General features: G+C 38.7%; 1 protein-coding gene across 2 annotated transcripts in view; it reads left to right on the forward strand.

Moving 5' to 3' along the window:
* The window catches only part of LOC116780610 (ethanolaminephosphotransferase 1-like), a 58,617-nt gene that overhangs the window by 14,780 nt on the left and 22,470 nt on the right, over positions 1-21,367 (forward strand). For both annotated transcript variants that reach the window (XM_032675817.1, XM_032675823.1), the window contains exons 3-5: positions 4,744-4,852; positions 6,938-7,012; positions 13,285-13,553. In XM_032675817.1, coding sequence (XP_032531708.1) covers positions 4,744-4,852; positions 6,938-7,012; positions 13,285-13,553 — 453 coding nt within the window. The remainder of the gene's footprint in view (positions 1-4,743; positions 4,853-6,937; positions 7,013-13,284; positions 13,554-21,367) is intronic.

The following is a 21,367-nucleotide window of genomic DNA, read 5'->3' on the forward strand; positions in this document are numbered from 1 at the left end:
AGTAATTCAGTTCAGAGACTGTTTTCATTCCCATCATACTATTGAGGAAAACAGTGAGGCAGAAAAGCCCCTCCAGCACTCTGCAGTCTGGCACAGGAGATGAGCAGAGGCTTTACTGTGCACTTGCACTTTGGTTTAGGAAATCCATGGGCATTCATCCGCTCTCGGATTGAAGGGGGTGTATTGCAAGGCAAAACTTCCTTTGGAGATAAGTTTTTCTAACTGTTGCAGCATTCTATGAGAGGAAAAGCAGCATTCTTGAATGTCCCCATGTAGTATAAGGTGATAGAACCCATAAAAAATGTGACCTCTGGATTTTTTTAAACCTCACTGAGTTTTAGATGAGCATGATTTAGTTCTCTTCTCACTGAAGGAGAACCCAAACCAGAGCGAAGGACTGAAAACCTGTTTCAAAAGTTGGGAGATCTGAGTATGGAACCAAAGACTGGGGTGGGTGCTGTCTGTACTTTGCCATTTGGTTTGAATACTGAAGATGCAGCACTGAATGTTCTACCTTGCCTTCTGGTGCAAGAGTGTTACAGAATAATTCTCAGTGATGTGTTGCAAGGATTTAAAGGGAAACTATATTACTTTCGGCTTTTGCAGAAGTAGTCATTCTAAGGTTAGAAGATACTGCCATGTAGAATCAGAGTCCTGCAGAGGAGCTGGCAATGCACAGCAGCAGAGGAAAAGAGTATGTAATGGAGATTGCTTTTAGAGATAAAAATGAGAACTGGGAGAGCATCAAAATTGTTGCTATAATGGTTTTATTCCTGGCTAAATACTGAAACCAGATGTGGCAGTAACTGTTATTCCAAACTCAGTTCAAGAAAATTCTGCTCGTCTGCTCGCCAAAATACTATTTTCTCTTGAAGTGCAAGTACACCAGTGATATCTTAATAAATTATATCTTAGTTTTAGGAGAAGCTTTGAATACTTTTTTTTTTGGTAGCTTGTACCTATTGTAAGCATTATAGCTGAGCTGTGAGTGTGCCCTAGACTATAATATCCTGTGATGTAGAGAACAAACTCCTGTTCATGGCAGGTTTTCCATGTTGTATGAAACTATAGTAACAACTATACGAATCATAGAACCATAGAATCATTTAGGTTGAAAATGACCTTTAAGATCATCGAGTCCAACTGTTAACCCAACACTGCCAATTCCACCACTAAACCATGTCCCCAAGTGCCAAATCTGCATGTATTTTAAATATCTTCAGGGATGGTGAGTTCACCACTTCCCTGGTCATCCTGTTCCAATGCTCAACAACTTTTTTGGTGAAGAAATTTTTCCTAATGTCCAACGTAACCTCCCCTCGTGTGACTTGAGGCTGTTTCGTCATGTCCTATCACTTGTTACCTGGGAGAAGAGACCGGCCCCCACCTGGCTACAACCTCCTTTCAGGCAGTTGTAGAGAGTGATAGTGTCCCCACTTGAGCTGCCTTTTCCCCAGACTGAACAACCCCAGCCCACTCAGCTGCTCTCCGTAGGACTTATGCTCCAGACTCTTCACCAACTCCATTGCCCTTCTCTGGACAGGCTCCAGCACCTCAATGTCCTTCTTTGTACTGAGAAGCACAGAACTGAACACAGGATTCAAGGTGCAGCCTCACCGGTGTTGAGTACAGACCACTGCTCTGGTTCTGCTGACTACATTACTGCTGATACAAGCCAGGATATGACACTAGGATATGACTCTATGTGTTATTTAAAACTATGCTGATTATGCAACTATAGGTATTTCATCTTCATTTAATTCAATGCTCCATGCATTTGCCTTTAATTGGGATTTGTATTTTATAATGAGGCACAATCTTGTGCTCTCCGATAAATAATGAGTAGTATTATTTAGCTATTGCGGGAACTGAATATTCCTCCTGTATTTGTGTTCATAAGAAATCACATCTGTTCAGGACAATGAGAGGAAAAGGAGGAAATCCCAGTGGGATACATAGGTGTATGCCAGCTTCACTGAAATCAATTTAACTCCCCTCTGTTGCCTTTATGAACTTTGATTTTATCACTAAAATTGGGCAAGAGTAGAATTTTAGTGGTCTCAAGTGACTTAGTGAAGTTTGAACAGAACTTTATATAAATGTACTTTACCATTATTAATCCAAATAATTGATATGTTAAAGGATTTGCTGTTTGTATTAAGGCTTTTCAAATGAGTGACTGTAGACCTGGTGGAACAGAAATCATTTAGTGTTTTGTGGAACTGAAAGTTTTTTAAAAGGTTTAAGTGTACAAAAGTTTTGCCATAGAACAGATGTGATTCTCCCTATGGTACCTTCAGTTGTATTAATCATGTAACACATTGGTATATTAGAATTCTACTGTCTGCTAATTAGATAATAAAGTTTGCAATGTATCCTTCCATAAATTCAGACTCTATTTCTCCAAGGTGTGTAAGAAGTTAATCTTGAACACTGTGTGATTTTTTAAATAATGAAATAAGGTGATGGTAGTGTAAGGCCAACCAAAAGGATAAGGGGCATTAAATGTAACAAAAGGGATTTTGCAATTGGAAGACTTTCCAAATACCTAGACAGATTAGGTTTGGTAGGGATCAAAAGAACATGCTTAGGGGTTTAACTGCAGGAGAGTCTGTTTTCCTGAGGACAGAACTCCTCTAACTGTTTTTCATGGTGTGTCTGTTAGCCAAAGGGATTGCAAGTCTAACAACATCCTTTGAAGGTTTTCTCTTAGAATACATGCTGTTAGCAAGAAAGTGGGTTAAAATAACTTCTTCATGTTTGCACTGTGTAAGCTTAAATTATTTTCTATAATAATTTAATAATGACATTGTGGCTGTTTAGAATAATGAGCCTAATTAGAAAGCAGATGATTGTGGTGCCCCACTTGATTTAATAGTCAACAATTCTTATGAATCGTGCAGGAGAAGTCAGTCCTTTTAAAACAATACGTTGGATGATGTCTGTATATCCACATAAACGGTTCATCCATGGTGTCTTAACACACTATTTTGGTCCACAGTTCAGACTAAAAGAGAAATCTAGAATTTTTTTAGTGTTTGTCATTCATGTTTCATATAATTATGGCCATAGACATCAGATAAATTCCCCAGCAGGAGGTTCATTTTCTGCATCCTCAGGTAGCAAAATGGGGAGAACATGCTGCTGTTGCTGCATGCTGAGTGTGCAGTCAATATAAGAAAAGGGGACTGTGCAGTGAAGGGTTCTACCCTAGGTGTTCTCCAAAAGGAACTTCAGAGGACATTTGCTGTCCCTTTTCTTAGAGGTTTAGATTTGGGCTTTTGAACACTTAGGATTATGGATATGTTAAATTTTTTTTTAGTGTGGTTGTATGCATTCTGTGATGTATTTTAAATACTAGAGAGAGGACATACAGTTTTAAAATTAGTGATAAAATCCTGGTGATAAAGAATAAACTTTCAGATATGATAGTTACTACTAATGCTATTACAGAAAACATCTAAAAAACATAACAGAAAAGTATTCAGGAATTTTAATCTGATTTTTTGAAAGTTTACACTTTAGACTGTACACTATCAGTTGTACAATTCCTCCTGAGTATTATAAATTGTTCCACAGTAGGAAAAGAGGATCTAGTCAGAATAATTAATCATTCAAGCATTCAAATTTTAAAAATAAATTTTTCATGTAGTAATAGGATAGAGGAAATGTAAAGGTGTATACAAATTCATATGTATTCATCTGTCTGTCCATCTAGCTAGTCCAGAGAAACTAACAAATCATTTTATTTCAAAACTGTTATTAGTATCTGAAATTATTTGACTTCCTATTCTTTAGTATTGTCTTGTAATAATTTGTACTGTTAAAGTACTTTAGATATATTGAAGTCCTTAGGCACTCCAAAGAATTTGATTATAAGCCTCCAATATTTTTGTATTTTAAATATTGATAGTGTGTTTGAGTGATGCTATTTGATACTTAGTGTTTCTGCAAGTATGTTCTGTCTAAAAATCATGTAGAAAGCTGTGTGTGCTATTTCAAAAAAATGTGCTGCAGAAACTGTGTTACTTGGAAAGAGTGTTGCCAAAACGGATCCCTGTTGCAGTGTAAGGAACACCTTAAAGCTGCAGGGTGTGAATAGCTGAGAGTGGTTACTGGGACAAAGAATTAGAGGTTTAGGTGAAGACAGAATCCTTTTCAGCACCTTACAAAGTAAAATCAATTAATGGAGTGTTTATAATTTATAAGTAAAGAAGGAGACCCGAGCAGTACATTACTATCTAGAGAAGTAGGGAGCTGCTTGTAATGGAGAGAGCTTCTGAGAGCACTAGGGGTATGATTTTGTTGATGTTTTGAGTTAGAAATTATTGACATATTTTAGAAGAGGAAATTTCCTTTTTATAGTGTGGAAATAGAATGCTTAAAAACCCCTACCACGTGGATGCTGAATTACCACACTGGGGTGCTGCAGTCTTCTTTCAGTTCTGATACAGATGATTGCAGGAAGTTTTCCTGGATGATTGGATAAATAAGGATAACGTACAACATAGAGAATACAGTGTTTTAAAATGTCATTTTTACTGCAGTCACAAAGATCAGGCAAAAGGATTGCATTTGAAAATAAATTTCAGAAATGAAAATGGTATTTTAATTTGAAAATGGTGAAATATGCACAAATCTGAACGTTACTGATGCCATATAAATACTTCTTTCCTGATATAAATATTTAATTAAAATAGGATGTACAGTTTTTCTGACATTTTTTTCTTTCTTTTTTAACAGATAGTGCCTTTGTGGATTGCTCCCAACCTGTTAACATTCTCTGGATTTGTCATGATTTTATTTAATTATTTTCTAATATCTTTTTATGACTGGGACTACACTGCCTCAGGTAAAAATCCTCATGTTGTAATTTTTTAGAATTAGTGAGCTGCTTGTACTTCTGAATGTTATAGGGAGGGATCAGACACTTGAATCTTCCACTCATTCCCTTCATGACACTCCATGAGCAATAAGAGGATCTGACCTCACATATGGCCTTAAAAATTAAGAACATTTTATTGAAAAATATTATTTAATTTTATCCCTAAAATGGATTTCAGCATATACTGCTTGCAGCCTATGATAATATCCATTTTATTTAAAGTTTATTCCAGGATTTAAATGCACAGACAAAAAACACCCGAATGTTCTTCATAAAGTTTTCATTGGTTTCACGTTTCCAAATACCTAAACTGATGCCTGAACAAGTTATTTCTCTTTCATTACTATACACACACCTCCAATTCAAAACTGCTTCTAGACAAAGAAGACATAGTTTCTAAATAGATGTTGCTTCAAATTGAGACTCTCTGAGTCTGAGTCTGTATTTGCTCTTCGTGGTAGACCAAGTCAAAGCTTTTGACTGATTGCTCCTGAGTGTAGGCATGTTTAGTTCTGGGCTTCTCAAACCAGCTGTTGGAGCCTACAAAAAGTAGTAAGCATCTCTGTAAGGTGTTTAATATGTAAAACTATAGTATATATAAAAATATATAAAAACTTTAGTTTTCTTTAAATTGGGCAATTCTAGTGAAGCAACAGTTTTATTTCCTGAAACAACTATGTTTCTCTGTCTTTAATTTTTTAATGCCTGTGTTTAGATTCGAGAGGTACCCTTTGGTGTGGGCTGTTTGTACATTTATGGTAATAATTCTAGAGGCAGAGTTAGCAGTTTTAGTTCAAAAGTAATCCTGTATGAGCATTATGTTTCAGGGCCAGCTTGCTATATATTGTGTGGCCTCATTCTTAAACACTTGGGGTTTTTTATCAATGCAGCTAATATTAAGTTCTGTAATAAAAGAGCATCCAGAACAAATCTTTTTAATGGGATGATGTTATCTTGACAAATTCCCAGTAGATATCCATGGAACTTGAAGATATTTGAAATGGTGATTAAGTCTGTTGGAGTTGAGGCCTATATGTGTAGCTTGCAAGCCTCTTCTCGATTTCACATGAGAACAGTGCCATCGTTCTCAATTGATTGAAAACATTCATGCAACCTAACAAAACCTTTTGAGTATCATATATCAATCCCATACCTAGGATCAGAAATAAAGACTTAATTTCCTGGACAGCTGGTTTTCATTCTACAGTTTGCAGATTTGCAGCTAGGAGTCAGGAATTGCCATCTTTTCTTTCAGAATGGCAAAATGAGGCATTGAGAAGGGTAGTCAAGGCACTGCTTTAGGTGCTGGCAACTCCTGGCATCATTCAGGCAAGGACACACCTCTGTATGCACGAATTCCCTGTGTTAGGTGCCAAATGCCAGAAATCTGAGAGGCATTTACAGTTGTTTAGTGCTAGTGTAGTACTTACTGGATGACGTTTAAGTTAAATAGAACAGTCTTTGGAAAAAGGATTGATTTCTTTAAAAGAGCAACAATAACCTTGGGTTAATGCTATCAGCAGAGCAAGAACAGAACTCTGGGCTCTGTCCAATTCAACTTTCTTTTCCTTTTTCTCAAGGGAAAAAAAAAAGGTGCTAATATTTGTCCTAACCTGAGGACAACAACTTCCTGTTCAGATCTGTATGGTAAAAGTACTACATAAACCCCAAGTTGGCACTAATAATCATGCTTGAAAACTACTTTTTTTTTGCTTCTAGATATTACATAAAAATTAACTAATTTGTCGACAGATAGTCTTCCTGTGACCTGTGAAAATTTTTATCTCGTTACTGTCATTGTTTTGTGCAATAGGAGAGTAATTTCAGGACCAAAAAACCCTTATCTTCTGTCCTCTACAGTGTAAACACATTTAAGCCTGCTCAATATGTCTTCAGTAGAGCTCAGTGATGCCTAAAGGTCAAAACCAAGTATTTCAATCTGTTTGATGCAGTCGGTTAGTCAGTGGCAACTTGTTTTTATACATATGCATATTGATGGATTTCTTGATGTTAACCACTGTTCACACTGACTTACTACCCCATTTCTTTCAGGTAGCAGTCCTGGACTTGTTCCCACCTGGGTGTGGCTCTTCAGTGCTTTTACCACTTTTTGTGCTTATGCTTTAGGTAAAGTACAGTGAAATAATTTACACATCTTATGTCTTTGTATAGTTTTATCTTCAAATTCGCTAGTGTGGATTCTGAGATGAAGAGGCACTGTGGATAAATTACTGATCTCTTTCCAAAACAGTTCTCTTAGATTAAAAAAAAAACCAAACAAACAACCAAACACACATACAAACAAAATTTATAAGACTGAAGAAAACCTTGAACAGTGTATGAAATTATATATTAGAGGTTGATGATGAGGCTCTTACCCCTCTGTGAAGTTCAAATTATTTTAGAGGAACAGTGGAAATCATTATGTAACAGCACTCAAAGAAGCATAGAATGGTTGGGATTGGAAGGGACCTTAAAGACCATCTATTTCCTTCCCTCTGCCATGGGCAGGACACTTTCCACTAGACCAGGTTGCTCAAAGCCCCATCCAACCTGGCTGTGAACACTTCCAGGCAGGGGACATCCACAACTGCTTGGGCAATCTGATCCAGTGTCTAACCACCTTCACTGTAAAGAATTTCTTCTAATGTTTAATCTAAACCTACCCTCTTTCTGTTGAACCCATTTACCTTTGTCCTGTCATCCATGCCCATGTAAAAAAAATCCCACTCCAGCTCTCTTGTAGGACCCCCTTTAGGCACTGGAAGGTAGCTCTGAGGTCTCCCTGGAAGCTTTCTCTTCCCAAGGCTGTACAGCCCCAAGTCTCTCAGCCTGTCTTCATAGCAGTCATTGCTCTTTGATTTCATAAAAATCCTTTGTTCCTTGATGTTGACATTCTGAGAACTTCTCGATGCCAGCATTACCAGAGGGTGCTTCAAGGACAAATGAAAAAAAAAGGGCAAAGCAGAGAAAAAGGAAACTGTTAGGTACTTCAGTGCTTATGGTGTATGTCAGGAGAAATGGTGATGATATGTGTGATGACAGGGCTGAGCTTCTTATGGAGATGAAGTATGATTTTGTTCTTTCCTCTTGCTGTTTTTCTCCTGCAACACCTACACCTCAATTTCGTATTCCATTTTTACTATTTTGTACCATGCCATGACTGTATTTTTGGGTATATTGCACCTTGCTGTGCAGTGGTGTGAAGACATAAACCTGAACTGATGCAGATCTGGGAGTGAGATCCACAATAGCATGGTGTTTTTGCTTTCTCTTCCAAACCTATCTCATTCTGAACTAGTCTCTCTGCAATATGGTGCAACAGAGTTAATTTTTGGGAGGCCCCAAGGTAGTATATTTATGTAGACTGCAAAGTGCAGTGTAAAAGGGGTCCAGGAAGGCTGGCCATACCTTAAGAAGGAAATCTTAGAGATACAGCAGCAGACCATCCCTGGGTGCTGAAAGATGAGCTGTCGGGTAAGAAGACTGGCCTGGCTGAATAGGGAGCTTTTTCTGGAACTCAAAAATAGAGTTTATGACCTTAGGAAGAAGGGGCAGGCAAGTCAGGAAGAGTACAAGGATGTCATTAGGTCATTTAGAGAGATTAGAAAGATGAAAGCTCAGCTAGATCTCAATGTGGCCATGGCTGTGAGAGATAATACAAGATGTTTTTATAAATGCTCTAATAACAAAAAGAGGGCCAAGGAAAATCTCCATCCTTCACTGGATGTGAAGGGAAGCACTGTAACCAAGGGTGAGGAAAAGGCTGAGGTACTTGGTGCCTCAGTCTTTAACAGAAAGACTGGTTATCCTCAGGGCAGCCAGTCCCCTGACCTGGTAGATAGGGATGGGGAGCAGAATAGACCCCCTGCAATCCAGGAGGAAGTAGTTAGCGAGCTGCTGTGCCACTTAGACACTCAGAAGTCTATGGGTTCAGATGGGATCCACCTGAGGGTGCTGAGGGAGCCAGTGGAAGAGCTCACCAAGACATTCTCCATCATTTATCATGCTTAATGAGGAAGGTCCCGGAAGACTGGAGGTGAGCCAATGTGGTGGCCATCTGCAAGGAGTGTCAGAAGGAGGATCTGGCAAACTACAGGTCTGTCAGTCTGTTCTCAGAGCCAGGGAAGGTCATGGAGCAGATCATCTTAGTGCCATCTCTTAACACATACAGGACAACCAGGGGCTCAAGCCCAGCCACCATGGCTTTAGGAAGGGTAAGTCCTACTTGACCAAGCTGATCTCTTTTTGTGACCAGATGACCAACCTAGTGGATTAGGGAAAGGCTGAGGATGTTTTCTACCTGGAATTCAGTAAAGCCTTTGATATTGGCTCCCACAACATTTTTCTGGAGAAGTTGGCACTCTGTGGCTTGGACAGGTGCACTCCTCAGGTGCACTGTCCAGATGCCTGAGCCCAGAGAGTGATGGTGAATGGAGTTACATCCAGTTGGCAGCCAGTCACCAGTGGTGTTCCTCAGGGATCAGTATTGGGGCCAATCTTGTCTAATGTCTTTATCCAGAATCTGGATGAAGGGATCAAGTACAACCTCAGTCAGTTTGCAGATGACATCAAGTTGGGTGGGAGTATTGATCTGCTGGAGGGCAGGAAGGCTCTGCACAGGGGTCTGGACAGGCTGGATCAATGGGCTGAGGGCAGTGGTATGAGGTTTAACAAGGCCAAGTGCTGGGTCCTGCACTTGGGTCACAACAACCCCACACAGCACTACAGGCCTGGGGAAAAGTGGCTGGAAAGCTGTTTAGTGAAAAAGGACCTTGGGGTGCTGGTTGACAGCAGCTGAACATGAGCCAGCAGTATGCCCAGGTGGCTGAGATGGCCAATGGCATCCTGACTTGTATCAGCAATAGTGTAGCCAGCAGGACAAGGGAAGTGATTTTCTCCCTGTACTCAGCACTGGTGAGGCCGCACCTCTGAGTACTGTGTCCAGCTCTGGGCTGCTCACTACAAGAAAGAGATTGAGCTGCTGGTATGAGTCCAGAGAAGGGCAACAGAGCTGGAGCACAAGTCCTGTGAGGAGTGGCTGAGGGAGCTGTGGGATTGTTTAGTCTGGAGAAGAGGAGGCTCAGGCTGTACAACTACCTGAAAGGAGCCAGATGGGGGTCAACCTCTTCTCCCAGGCAACCAGTGACAGGAAAAGAGGAAATCGTCTCAAGCTGCACCAGAGGAGGTTCAGGTTGGACACGAGAAAGAAATTTTTCCCTGAAAGGATTGTTAAGCACTGGAATGGATTGCCCAGCGAGGTGGTGGAGTAACCATCCCTGGAAGTGTTCAAGAAATTCCTGGATGCAGCATATAGTGATGTGGTTTAGTTGACCTTGTAGTGTTTGGTCAAAAGTTGACTTGATCCTGGAATTCTTTTCCAACCTTAATGATTCTATTCTGTGATTCTAAATGTATACTCTCCTTGGAGCTGTTTCTTGTAAGGCCATTGCAGAGTGTAGCCATATATTTGTGTGCCATACTTGAGACCCTGAGGCTACATATGGATGTGTTATAGATTAGTATGCTGCAGTGCTGTGCAAAGGTGCTGACCACTTTTGGAATCAGACTCGTGTATAGAGCCATCTTGATTGATCTGGGGGTATCCCCTTGTGGAGAAATCTCCCTCTGCATTGTAAATGCCTTGGCATTTCTATTAAATTGGTGAGATCATGCCAAAATTATTTTTTTCCAGAATTTCTTTGTATTTGCGCCATAAAAAGCAATGGGACAACTGTCCCTTGAAGCTGACTACCAGTCAGATTTCCCTAGCTCTCTATAATAATTATCAGAAGCAGCAGTTTCTTTGTGAAAACTATTTTTGTGTAATTGTATAGAATTTAATGAAATGGCTATTGTTTCATAAATAGGAATTACATATTGGAGTTGTTACTGTATGACACCCCAGAAAGCTCATTGGAAGTTCAGCTTCCAAGATTCTTAATGTAGATGGTATTTGCCAGTGACGCCTCTAGTTCCTAATACTTGGAAGGCAAGGAATATGATGTTGACAGTCAAAGCTATAATGAACTAATGTATATGTAGATTTTTATGTCTGCTGTCCAAGCCACTTCATGAAATATTTAGTCTCAGATTTAATTCTTCATGGCCAAAGTTTTCCCTTTGGAAGACTGCAGAGAGCCATAATAACTAACCAAATATGCAGCTGTAATCTCTCTCAGCTTCTTTTTAATGACACAGTTTCTCTCTCCAAATGCTGTTCTTTCCCCCCGCCCCCTTTTTTAAGGTGGTTTGGTATCTTTCCCTTTCCATAAAATGGACTGCTCTTTGCTGTTATTTTAAATTCCACTCTTTAAAAGTTATATAAAATTCAATAAAACTGAATATTTATTAACCTTTATGAGACAAAATCATAATACAAGAATTCTAAAGCAATGGAAGTGTGGGACAGTGTATGTCCGCTATTGAATCCACACCAGTGTTGGCATGAACAATTTTAAACTGAAACTTAAAACAAAATATTTTCAATCTCTTAAAAAGGTAATGAAACTACATGGAAAATCTGGTTAAAGATTTTTGAAATCTTATTTTATCTATGTGTCATATAGTCCCTGTGTTTTTCTCCATGCCCATTATAATTAGAAATACTGTATTTTATGACACCATTGTAAGCCTCTTTTTAATAAAACTAAAGTTCTTGCAAAATGAAAACCACTTTTTCTCTGTGATGTACATATTTTACTACCTAATGTCACTTTTGTGACAACTTAAAATAATTTATGAACAGAAAAATCTTCTCATTTTTAAAAGTATTACTTGTGTAAATGAATTCTCTCTTATTTTGGATAGGTATTCTTGAACTATAAAAGACCATAAACTGTTTAGGGTTGATAATATACTTATTTGCTAGTTAAATTTCAGAAATATTCTTTACTGGATGGAAGAATTTCTACAGTTATAGTAACACCATTCAATTAACCTCAAGCTTATATATAGTTTTCTTTCTGCACATTTCAGTAAGATGTTGAAAATTCAGTGGTAATGTTAATAGAGCAAGAAAGTGTCTCTAGAAAGGGGCAAGCTATATTTGAAATCCTCTTTGAGATATTTAATTTTAGAGTTGTGAGAACTGTCTCAAGAGATTTGTATTTGAGTGGAGGATATCTCGCAGCTGTTTAGGTATTACAATAGAGAGACAGTCTAAAAACTACAAAATGAAATCCCATGTTTTCTCAGTTTAGGTCCCTAAAGTGTATTTACATTAAACAAAACTGAGAGTAATGACAAATAATCTGGTGAAGTAAGTAGCATATGATCTATAGCAGCTGTGGAGTCTTTGGTCTCACTCTGCTGAGTATCTCTAGTCAGTTTTGCGTTATTAATGCTATCAATAGCTAATAACTGCTTTACCTTCCAAGTAACATTAAAAAGAAAAAAACTCTCCATTTTATTTTGAGATTCAAGACAATAGTAAGTAATCTGTAAGGTTTGTTCTGCGTGCTTTTTCCTAAGAGATTCATTCTGCGTCTTTACGTTTAACTTTAAGAGGAAAATATTTTTCAGCAGCACAACAGAGAAGAGGCTAAAGGTATGGTTTGACAACACAACTAAGAAAGGTTATAACCACTAGATCCCCTTCCTCCTGTCTGCATTCACCACCTCTCTCTTGTGCTAGCTCCCTTGGTTTTTGTACTATTCATAACACCAAATGTATTGGTGACACAGAACAAAACATAATGTTTACTCTCTTTCCACCAGCTGAACAGGCTGCAGGTCTCCCTGTTCAACAGCAGTGAATTATCAGATCAACTCAAACCATATTGTCCAACTGCATCTTCAGAGTGAGATCCAGTGCAGTATTGGACCATCTTTCAAGCACTCAAGTATTAAAAGTGATCAATCAATGTGTAATACTCCTTAACTATAATGTATTTTTAGATTCATATAATAATACATTTTGCAAAAGACCTTGAAGATTACTAAGTCCAACCATTAACCCAGCACTGCCAAGTCCACCACTAAACAATGTCCCCAGTCTACCTCACAAGTGGTGTGAAGGCTCAGAGGGTGCCCAACACCAATGGATGGGTGAGAAGCCCTATGGACACTTTTCAGCACTTGAAACTGATTGCAGGGACTGACATTAAAGTGTTTCAAGACCACTGGGGGCAAGTAATTATGACTGTCTTTCTAAAGCTCATAAGACAGGTGGCATTAAAGCTTCAGAGCTGAGGTAAGGACAGAAAAATTGCTTGATAACTGAAACAAGTATTTTATGAGCAATCCTAAACGTTGGTATTGAGGAGGTTGTTGTGCTTCAGTCATCAGTGTGATTTTCTCATACATTATATATGGCAGTAGTGCAGTGTATGTGAAGAAAGTTACTCCTTTTGTTGTGCTCTAAATTTTCATTTCTTTTTCTTTCCCAATCCTTCTAGACTCCATAGATGGGAAACATGCTCGAAGGACTCAGTCCAGTACTCCTCTGGGAGAACTATTCGACCATGGACTGGATAGCTGGGCTACCTCCATTTTTGTGCTTTCCTTTTTTTCTGTCTGTTCCTGTGACAATGGGAAGACTGGAGTTTCTGTATATACAATGTATATATATTTAAGCATTGTCTTGTTTAACTTCATGTGTTCACACTGGGAGAAATATAACACAGGAGTTCTTTTTCTTCCTTGGGGATATGATATAAGCCAAGTGGTAAGTATTTATCATTTCTGTTTTGGTTTTATTCTTTTAAATATGTAATTGTTTTCATAATATTAAAGAAATAGAAAAATAGTGCTCAAGGCAAATATATTTGGCTGAGACCTCGAAATATGTAAAATTGCATAACCCTGGAAGTAATTCAGAAATATTTCCTGCATTTGCAGTGAAGGGGTGCTCTTGAGCAAATTGTCAGCATCAGAGATTCATTGCCTTTCAGGAGAAAAAAGACTTGCAGCAAGCCTAGCAGCCAGATAGTGCCTATGAGAATGTCATTTAACTGCATTTGATTTGTGGTGTTAACAAAAATTATTTTGCTATCTGAAGCCGTAAGCAATTTCCCCCCCAACACTGGGTTCTGAGACATGATGTGAAGTAGTCCAAGTAGTATCTACTAATAGTAATTATGCAGTTATACACTGCTAGACCTTCTCAATTCTACCCTGTTTTACAACAAGTGTGGTGATGGAAACAACATTGTAACTATACAGAGAACATTAACTGTTGTAAAGTGAATTCTACCCTTGAAAAAAAGTCAGTCATATAATGGATGTCAAAAAGTCGTAGGGAATGACATTCAGTAACATGAATTATGTATCAGCCCACAGTCAGCCCCAGCTGAGTTCTTGACTGGCTTACAGCCCTACCTTGAGGTGGACCTCTTCAGAAACATGCCCAGGCCACCACGGTGAGTGGTGTCCACAGTACACAAATAAGTAGTAGGAGTAACAAGTTTGGCGCACTTCCAAGGGCCCAGCACTGAATTTCTGGGCTGGCTTATTTGTTTCTTACATAGCCAAGCTCTTGCAGACTGAAGAGCACAGTCACAGTCTTCTGAGCTTCCTGTCACAGGCATGAGATGAAAGGTACAGCCAAATATACATAATTGAAAAGAAGTCTGACAAATACTCAAATATGTGTTTTAATGGAAATATAGTATTTGAATTAATGGCTGCAGATGTGTTGCTGTAAACATAATCAGAATCCAGTGGTTTGAGAACAACTCAGAGATGGTGGTCCAGCTGTGGTGCATCTGTGTCATCCTCTACAAAATAGGTTCTGGGAGAAGAAGCTGGCTCAGGATTAAAACATTAGGCAGCCAGCTGGTCTGCAAGTTTTAGCCATATCTGTATAAGGCTTCTTGGTGAAGTGTTTCCAGCAGGAGAGAAATAGCTATGTTCAAACCAATTTCACTTGTTGGTCAGATGATTGGTGTATATGTGAATGTTTAGAAAGCTCTGCTGGATTGCTTCAGCATCCGACCCCTATTAGTGTTTAAATATGGGAATGGGTATCAAGTGGCAGAGAAGTATCGTTAACTATGTCAGTGCTGGTAGTGACCTATGCCCCTGGCACTGCTTTTCCATCTGGGGAATAATGCTAATAACATTTCCCTGCCTGACAGATTTGTGGTGAGGCTGGATATCAGTAAAGTTTGTAAACTGCTTTGATTAACTGGGATGCAAGGTGCTAACAAGTGCTATTTCCTGTTTCCCTCTGATGCTGCATTGCTGTCCTGCACACTTGCTTTCTAGTAACTTCTGTGATGATTTGGCTATGGTCAAAGTGATAAGCCTGTAACTGTCAGAATTTTTTTTGATGCTATTTAGCACAGTCGTCAACAGTGGTGGAAGACTGTACTATTGAAATCTCTGTATGTCAGTTTTCCCATCTGTAAAAAATAGCTTTTGTAGTTGTGATTGCCTATGAACAAAGACAAAATAGAATTTGTAGGTCGAGGTAGTATTTTTCTATTAGTCCAAATTACATTTCACTCGCACTAGAAACTACATAATGTATTTTTTTCCCAGCTGTACTAACTACTCTAGTAAAAGATCATAACTCTCCTAAAAAATTGCTCTTGTTTTGCAAACCAATTCAGCAAATTTTGTATGATGTGTGCACTATTAAAGGTAGCTCTTCGTCTCCAGTTACTTAGTGGAGAAGATACTTGGGACAATAGGAAATGGCTGATGATAAGTAAGAAAGGTAATGCTCCCCTTGCTTTTTTTTTCCCCACTGCTTCTCTGCCAGATATTCCCACAGTCACATTTAGAGGCAGAGAGTGTGGAAGCACTCGCAGGCTGCTTTCAGACTGATTCCCAGTGCTTGGTTCACAATTTCCTCCATGGCATTCCTAGCTGGATTGCTGCAGGAATGTGCCTCTCTATTCTGTCTTCATTAATTTCACTGACAATGTGGTGCTGCTATTGCATTGGCATGTCAGACACTGGGGTGGTCTAGTCCCCTGCTTCTGCTTTTAAATTTGATGGTAGCCAGGAACTTTGGGCTTCATTATCACCCCAAAACTCAAGAAATAAGAGTAGTTAGTGTAAGTGTGCAAATAGATAACTGTTGACCTTAATGAAAACTGAACTGGCATGTGGCTCCCAGGACACTGCTGCTGAGTCAGCTCCACTCTATATAAACACAGACAGCCCACTCACATGCTCTGACTTAAATGTGGTATAAAAAGAGCTGCTATTCCTCATGAAAAAATACCTCATTATGAATAGAGAAATTTGTGGGACTTATGCAGATCACATTTTTCTGTGACTTGATGACTCATCACAACTGGTAACCCAATTACTCTCTCTGGGCTGTAATTGGCACTCCAATTAGCCTTGATTACAGCAGACAGCCATTTACAGGAGGCTGTGGTTTGTAAACTTGAAAACTGGCTGTAATGTGTCTGAGAGATGCTTGGTCAGAGCACTGTTACGTTTTTTGATCCAGAATCAAGGAGGAGGCATCTGCAGCAGGGAAAACTCTCACCCTCTTGCCTCTCTCCAGCACAAGGAGCTATCTCATGCTGGCTCCTGAGTGAGCAGAAAAAGATGCAGGGAGAAGAGCCTCTGTACCATAGCCTCCAGACAATATTCATACACCTTTGAGTAAGCACACCTATTGGAAACCCCAAGAATTATGGTCTGAAGAAAAGGCTGAAAAATAAACCTCTGCTATAATCTGTGAGAAATTTTCTTGGATACATCTTGTGAAGACAAAGACTTTTGGTTTTGTCACAAGCCCAACTAAAAAAAGTTAATATCTGCAAATTAAGTTTCTTGGACAAAAAAAGGGCAAAACTTCCCTGGGAAATTAAAACTTCAGGTTTCTTGCCATATGTTAATTTTCACAGACATCCTCCTGATTTTAAAAAAAAAAAATCTATTTTGCTCATGAAAAATTTAATATTCCCCTAATGAAATACTCCCCTAATCCTGCTGTTGCTTTTCCTAAGCCACTGCAGTGAGTTCATAGAAGGGGAACAAAATACTCATTTTTCCTTAATATGATGTAATGATACTTCTGCTTCCGTTGGTGCTGCCTTAAGTGTAACAGGAAGTGGCCTTTATATTCTTAAATAAAAGTTTAAAAGTGCAAAGAAAAGCTGCATGAGAGCTGGAGTGACTCAGATGATTCCGCTCTCCTTCCTCTCCCTCTCCCCAGCTCTGAGGCCAAGCTCAAAAGCAGCACAAGTAGCAAAATGTGAAAGGCAACAGGCAGCTCTCTCTGACCCAGCCTTTGCCTTGTAAGGAGAGGATGACCAGAAATCCTGTATATGTAGGGTTATGCCTGAAGGGATGGGTGCTTGGACCATGAGCTCCAGGTTTTCAGTTTAAGATGCTTTCACAGCTGCTTCTGCCAGAGGACTTTGGACAGTACCACCTAGTCTCAGGGAGAACACTCTGGCTGCCTTGGAACTCTGAATAAATGGAATCCGTGATGCAGACAGCAACTGAAACATTGTAGAACTTCCTTTCCTTCTTCCTTTGAGTCAAAGCAGGGGAAGGCTTTTTGTTTGGATGCCCTATACCCGGGGTTTTTTTGACAAGCTTTTTCCAAACTCATGCTGAAATATGTTTCATATGACCTATTCTTGGGATGTACTGTGGCAGCCAGCGTTTTAGGAACTGGCAGAGAAATCCCAAGCAATACAAGTGCACATCACATCTTGAAAAAATTTCTACCTTTTCTGAGAGGCAAAAAAAGTTGTCTATTAAAAAGCAAAATAAAGACACAAATGTCTTGTTCTTTGGTCACATTACTAGGATTCACAATTTAATTTTAGTTAAAAAGATATTCATTTTCACAGTTTTTCAAATTTGAAGTGTCTGTAGAAAGCATAGTCTTACTTGTGATAAAATATTATTATTATTATTTGGTTCCAAAGGTAGGAGCACACTGAAACTGTGGAAGTGACAGAACGGATAGCAGTGTGGAAGCAGTTCTGTCCAGACCATGGTGTCTGCTTCATGCTGCTTCCAGACGTGGCTGGAAACTGATCTCAGTACTCAGTTATCTGAGGGAAACCTCGTGGTGTACCCATGTGAAATTTAAACAGAAGATCCCGCTGTGCACAGGCTCTTTATGCAGCAGTTGATTGCTTCATTCTGAACCACTTGATTAAGATTCTGTGCAAACCTTTCTTGGTTAATTAATCTTCCATGTGCCTTTAGCTGCTTACCTATCGTGTCTAAATGCAAAGTGATCTTTTTAAGAAAAACTTTTTATAGGCTAAATTTTCGACCTTCAACTATTTATTGAAAGAAAAAAGACTGAGAAAAAATTAGAATGGAAAAATTGCACATCGTGTTAAAGCTAACTCCTACTGACATCACTTGTAGATAATCATTCATGCTCTTTTAGGCAAGTGTCACATTTATTTTGAGAAGAAAAAAATAACCTTGTATTTTAAATGTCTTTGCTTTCAAGATGTTCAGTTTGAGCACTATGTTAATGGAAAATATTTCAATACATGAACAATTAATGCTATAGCAATATGCTAGTGAAACTGAATATTACAGTAAAATTAATGCCATTTTTTTGTGGAATCATAAAGAATTTAAAAGCATATCCACATTTTTTAAAAAATATGAGAGAATGTTTGATTTTGTTTCCCACTGTGTAGAATATCACACAGCATACTAAATGTGCCTGTGCAAGTGGTAAATCATGTAGGAGAAAAAAAACGTATGTACATACACGATCTAGAATATTGTGGCCACAAAACTTACACCTGTAGTATTGGAAAGACATGTAAGAGATGGTGATTTAAAAAAATTAAATACTTTAGAGAACAGTTAAAAGACTAGAAATTAGAAGACTTTGAGGGGTTATAATGCCTTATGATTATATAGAATTTTCCCAGTGCCACATCAAAGAACTGTTCTGATTTTACAGAGGGGAGGAAAGGTGTCTATGTTATTGTGTATTATAAAATTGTGACAAGATAGGGAGTCTGCTCAGAAGCCAACTGTCCCGCTGCTAGCCATATCAAAAGGCCTACAAATTAACACCTTGTATTTCCAGAGTTTTCTCAGCATAAGTACTCCTCATCCTCACAGGTAAGGCCTTGGCAAGCCAAAAATGTTCCTGGTCAGATGCTGCAGTGAGTTTAAATCCAAGATTGTATATGTCTGGCACTACCTTGCTATGTAGTCCTCACTTGTGTTACTTAATTTGGACTTCTCAATTTACAAAAGACTGCAATTATTTTTACTTGCTAATGACTACATTTATATCTGAAAAGTACTAAAGCTGATTGATGGCAGAGAGATAAGTAAAAAACTTAGTCATCTTAAGAAGAATTATTCAGTTGCACTTAGGGACACTGCTTTACATTGATTTTTATTTATTTATTTTTTTTATCAACAGTGCCTTCAAAAGCAGTTTATACAGCTGATTAACATACTTAGCTTTAGCCAATAATTGTGACAATCTTACTTTTTTGCTAATATAGCTTAGATTGAAAGACACAGCCAATTTTGCATCCTTCCATCTTTCTAAAGGAGGTCTTTGAGACTGCCTCAGTGAAGTCAAAGTGACGAGTCCTTAAAAAGCAACACACCAAGAATTTGAAGCCAAAGAGTGTTTTTTCATATACTACATCTGTTAAATGAGGCAGACTCAGTCTGCGAGTGGCACATCACCAAATCCCAGGGCAGGGCATTCCCTGAGAGAGCTCACTGCATCCACACTCCTGTTCCTGGATGTGTGCTGACATCTGACAGTGATGCTCATGGCTGCCCTGCCAAAAGTATTGACTGTAATAATGGATAATACTGATGTTCCTTTTTTATCACTTGCCAAAATAGTCTGTTCAGGATTCAACATGCGAGGGTAAATTCAGTCTCCATCAAAGCCAGTTGGAGTTTTGCCATCAACTTTGATGGGGTCATGATTCCATCCATCATGTCTTACGGATAATATAATACAATTTTTTCAGAAAGCCAAATGTTAGCTCTGATGTAGTGGATTGCAAAACCCATTATGCATGTCCTTCATTTAGACCAAAATTTGACTCACTGTCTTCAGTGGCTCAAGATGTAACACTCACTAGCGCCTCCTCTTCTCTGTCGCAGATCTGTTGTGCTGCTTGTTCTTGCACAGGCAAATTCAAACATCCAGGCAAAAACTCTTAAAGAGCTACATACTGATAGGGCAAGAATTTAGATATAGAGATGTGAGTGAAGTCAAATATAGTGTTATCCACATGTAATAGGGAGTTTAAGTGCCAGCAGTGTTCTGCTATTAATCTGTGATCTTAAGCAGCCTGTTATTTAAAAAAGAGATTTTCAGTGTATCCTAAAGTTAAAGCATTTAATTTAATAAAAGACTGGAAATGTATTTGTTGAAGTTAAAATGAAAAAAACACATAACATAGTAAAAAGTAAGTATTTAAAAAACTAAATAATACGTAGTAAAATCTATAATACAAGTAAAGCTGAAAAATGTTTGTCATCCCAGAGTAAGAGGCATTATTGAATGGAAAATATAAAGGTTACTAAATGTTAGCCAGGAATAAATAGATGAATATGCAGTTTTCTAAATGGCATTATAATTAACATTGTCATTTTAATTTAGAGCTGAAGTGTAGCATGAAACATACAGCCTCTTATGGGCCCTAGGGGAAAAATGAACAGCTAAGAACAGAACAACCTAGAGAAAGAGCAGGGCAGCAGTCCTGCTAGCTGGGTGCTGGCAGCAGAAGGGGCTGCAGGGGGTGGGTGGCCTGGGATAAGCAAGGAAATGGGTTTCAAGGAAAAGCAGGGTCCCTTGGGGAGGTGGGGTGAAGGGCACAAGGGTTTGGGAATCACTGCATCACACTGAGTGCTGCGTTTGCATGTTACACATCTGAAATGGTAAAACTTTATCAGTTTGTGCCATGAGCTGTAGGCGATGCTGCTACAGGTGCATGAGAGAGGTATTGCTGTAGGAGCTATAGGGTTTTGGCTGCATTAAGATTTCTGACCTCAGCTGGGTCACAAAATTAACTCTGAAGAGAGAGCAGAAACTATTTACGTCTCTTCTGAAACTGGTGGCACTTCAGCAAGTGACTTGTGAGTCTCATGTATGCGTCCTTTCACTCCTAGTGACATCTGACTGTGTGTTTCTTTTTGTCTCCTATAATGATGTTATCTGTCAAACAAATTAAAAATCAGGGAATACTTCAGCTCCCTCTCCTTCTTTTTATTTCTTCACATTTAAGTGATTTTTATAATTCTTTCAGGTGAGCTTAGGAGTTTTTCTCCCCTCTCAGTTATTCTGATATGATCAGGGGGCTGAGCTGCAAAAATAACCCCGTTGCTAATTCCGAAATCTGTATCCAAACCCAAGAAAGTGCATGTGTAGTGGGGAGACATGGCATTTAGAAGGGATTTAGAACTTAGGTATTTTGAAAAGGTAAGTTAGATGCATGTATTAGAGGGAAGTTGCTTGCTTACTGTATTTCATACATTTTTAAATAATTCTGCATAATTTTTTTGCTTTTGCATTTTTATCAAGATGATAAGTGAAATTCTGTG

This window comes from Chiroxiphia lanceolata, chromosome 1 (assembly GCF_009829145.1).
Source record: "Chiroxiphia lanceolata isolate bChiLan1 chromosome 1, bChiLan1.pri, whole genome shotgun sequence".
Taxonomy (NCBI): domain Eukaryota; kingdom Metazoa; phylum Chordata; class Aves; order Passeriformes; family Pipridae; genus Chiroxiphia; species Chiroxiphia lanceolata.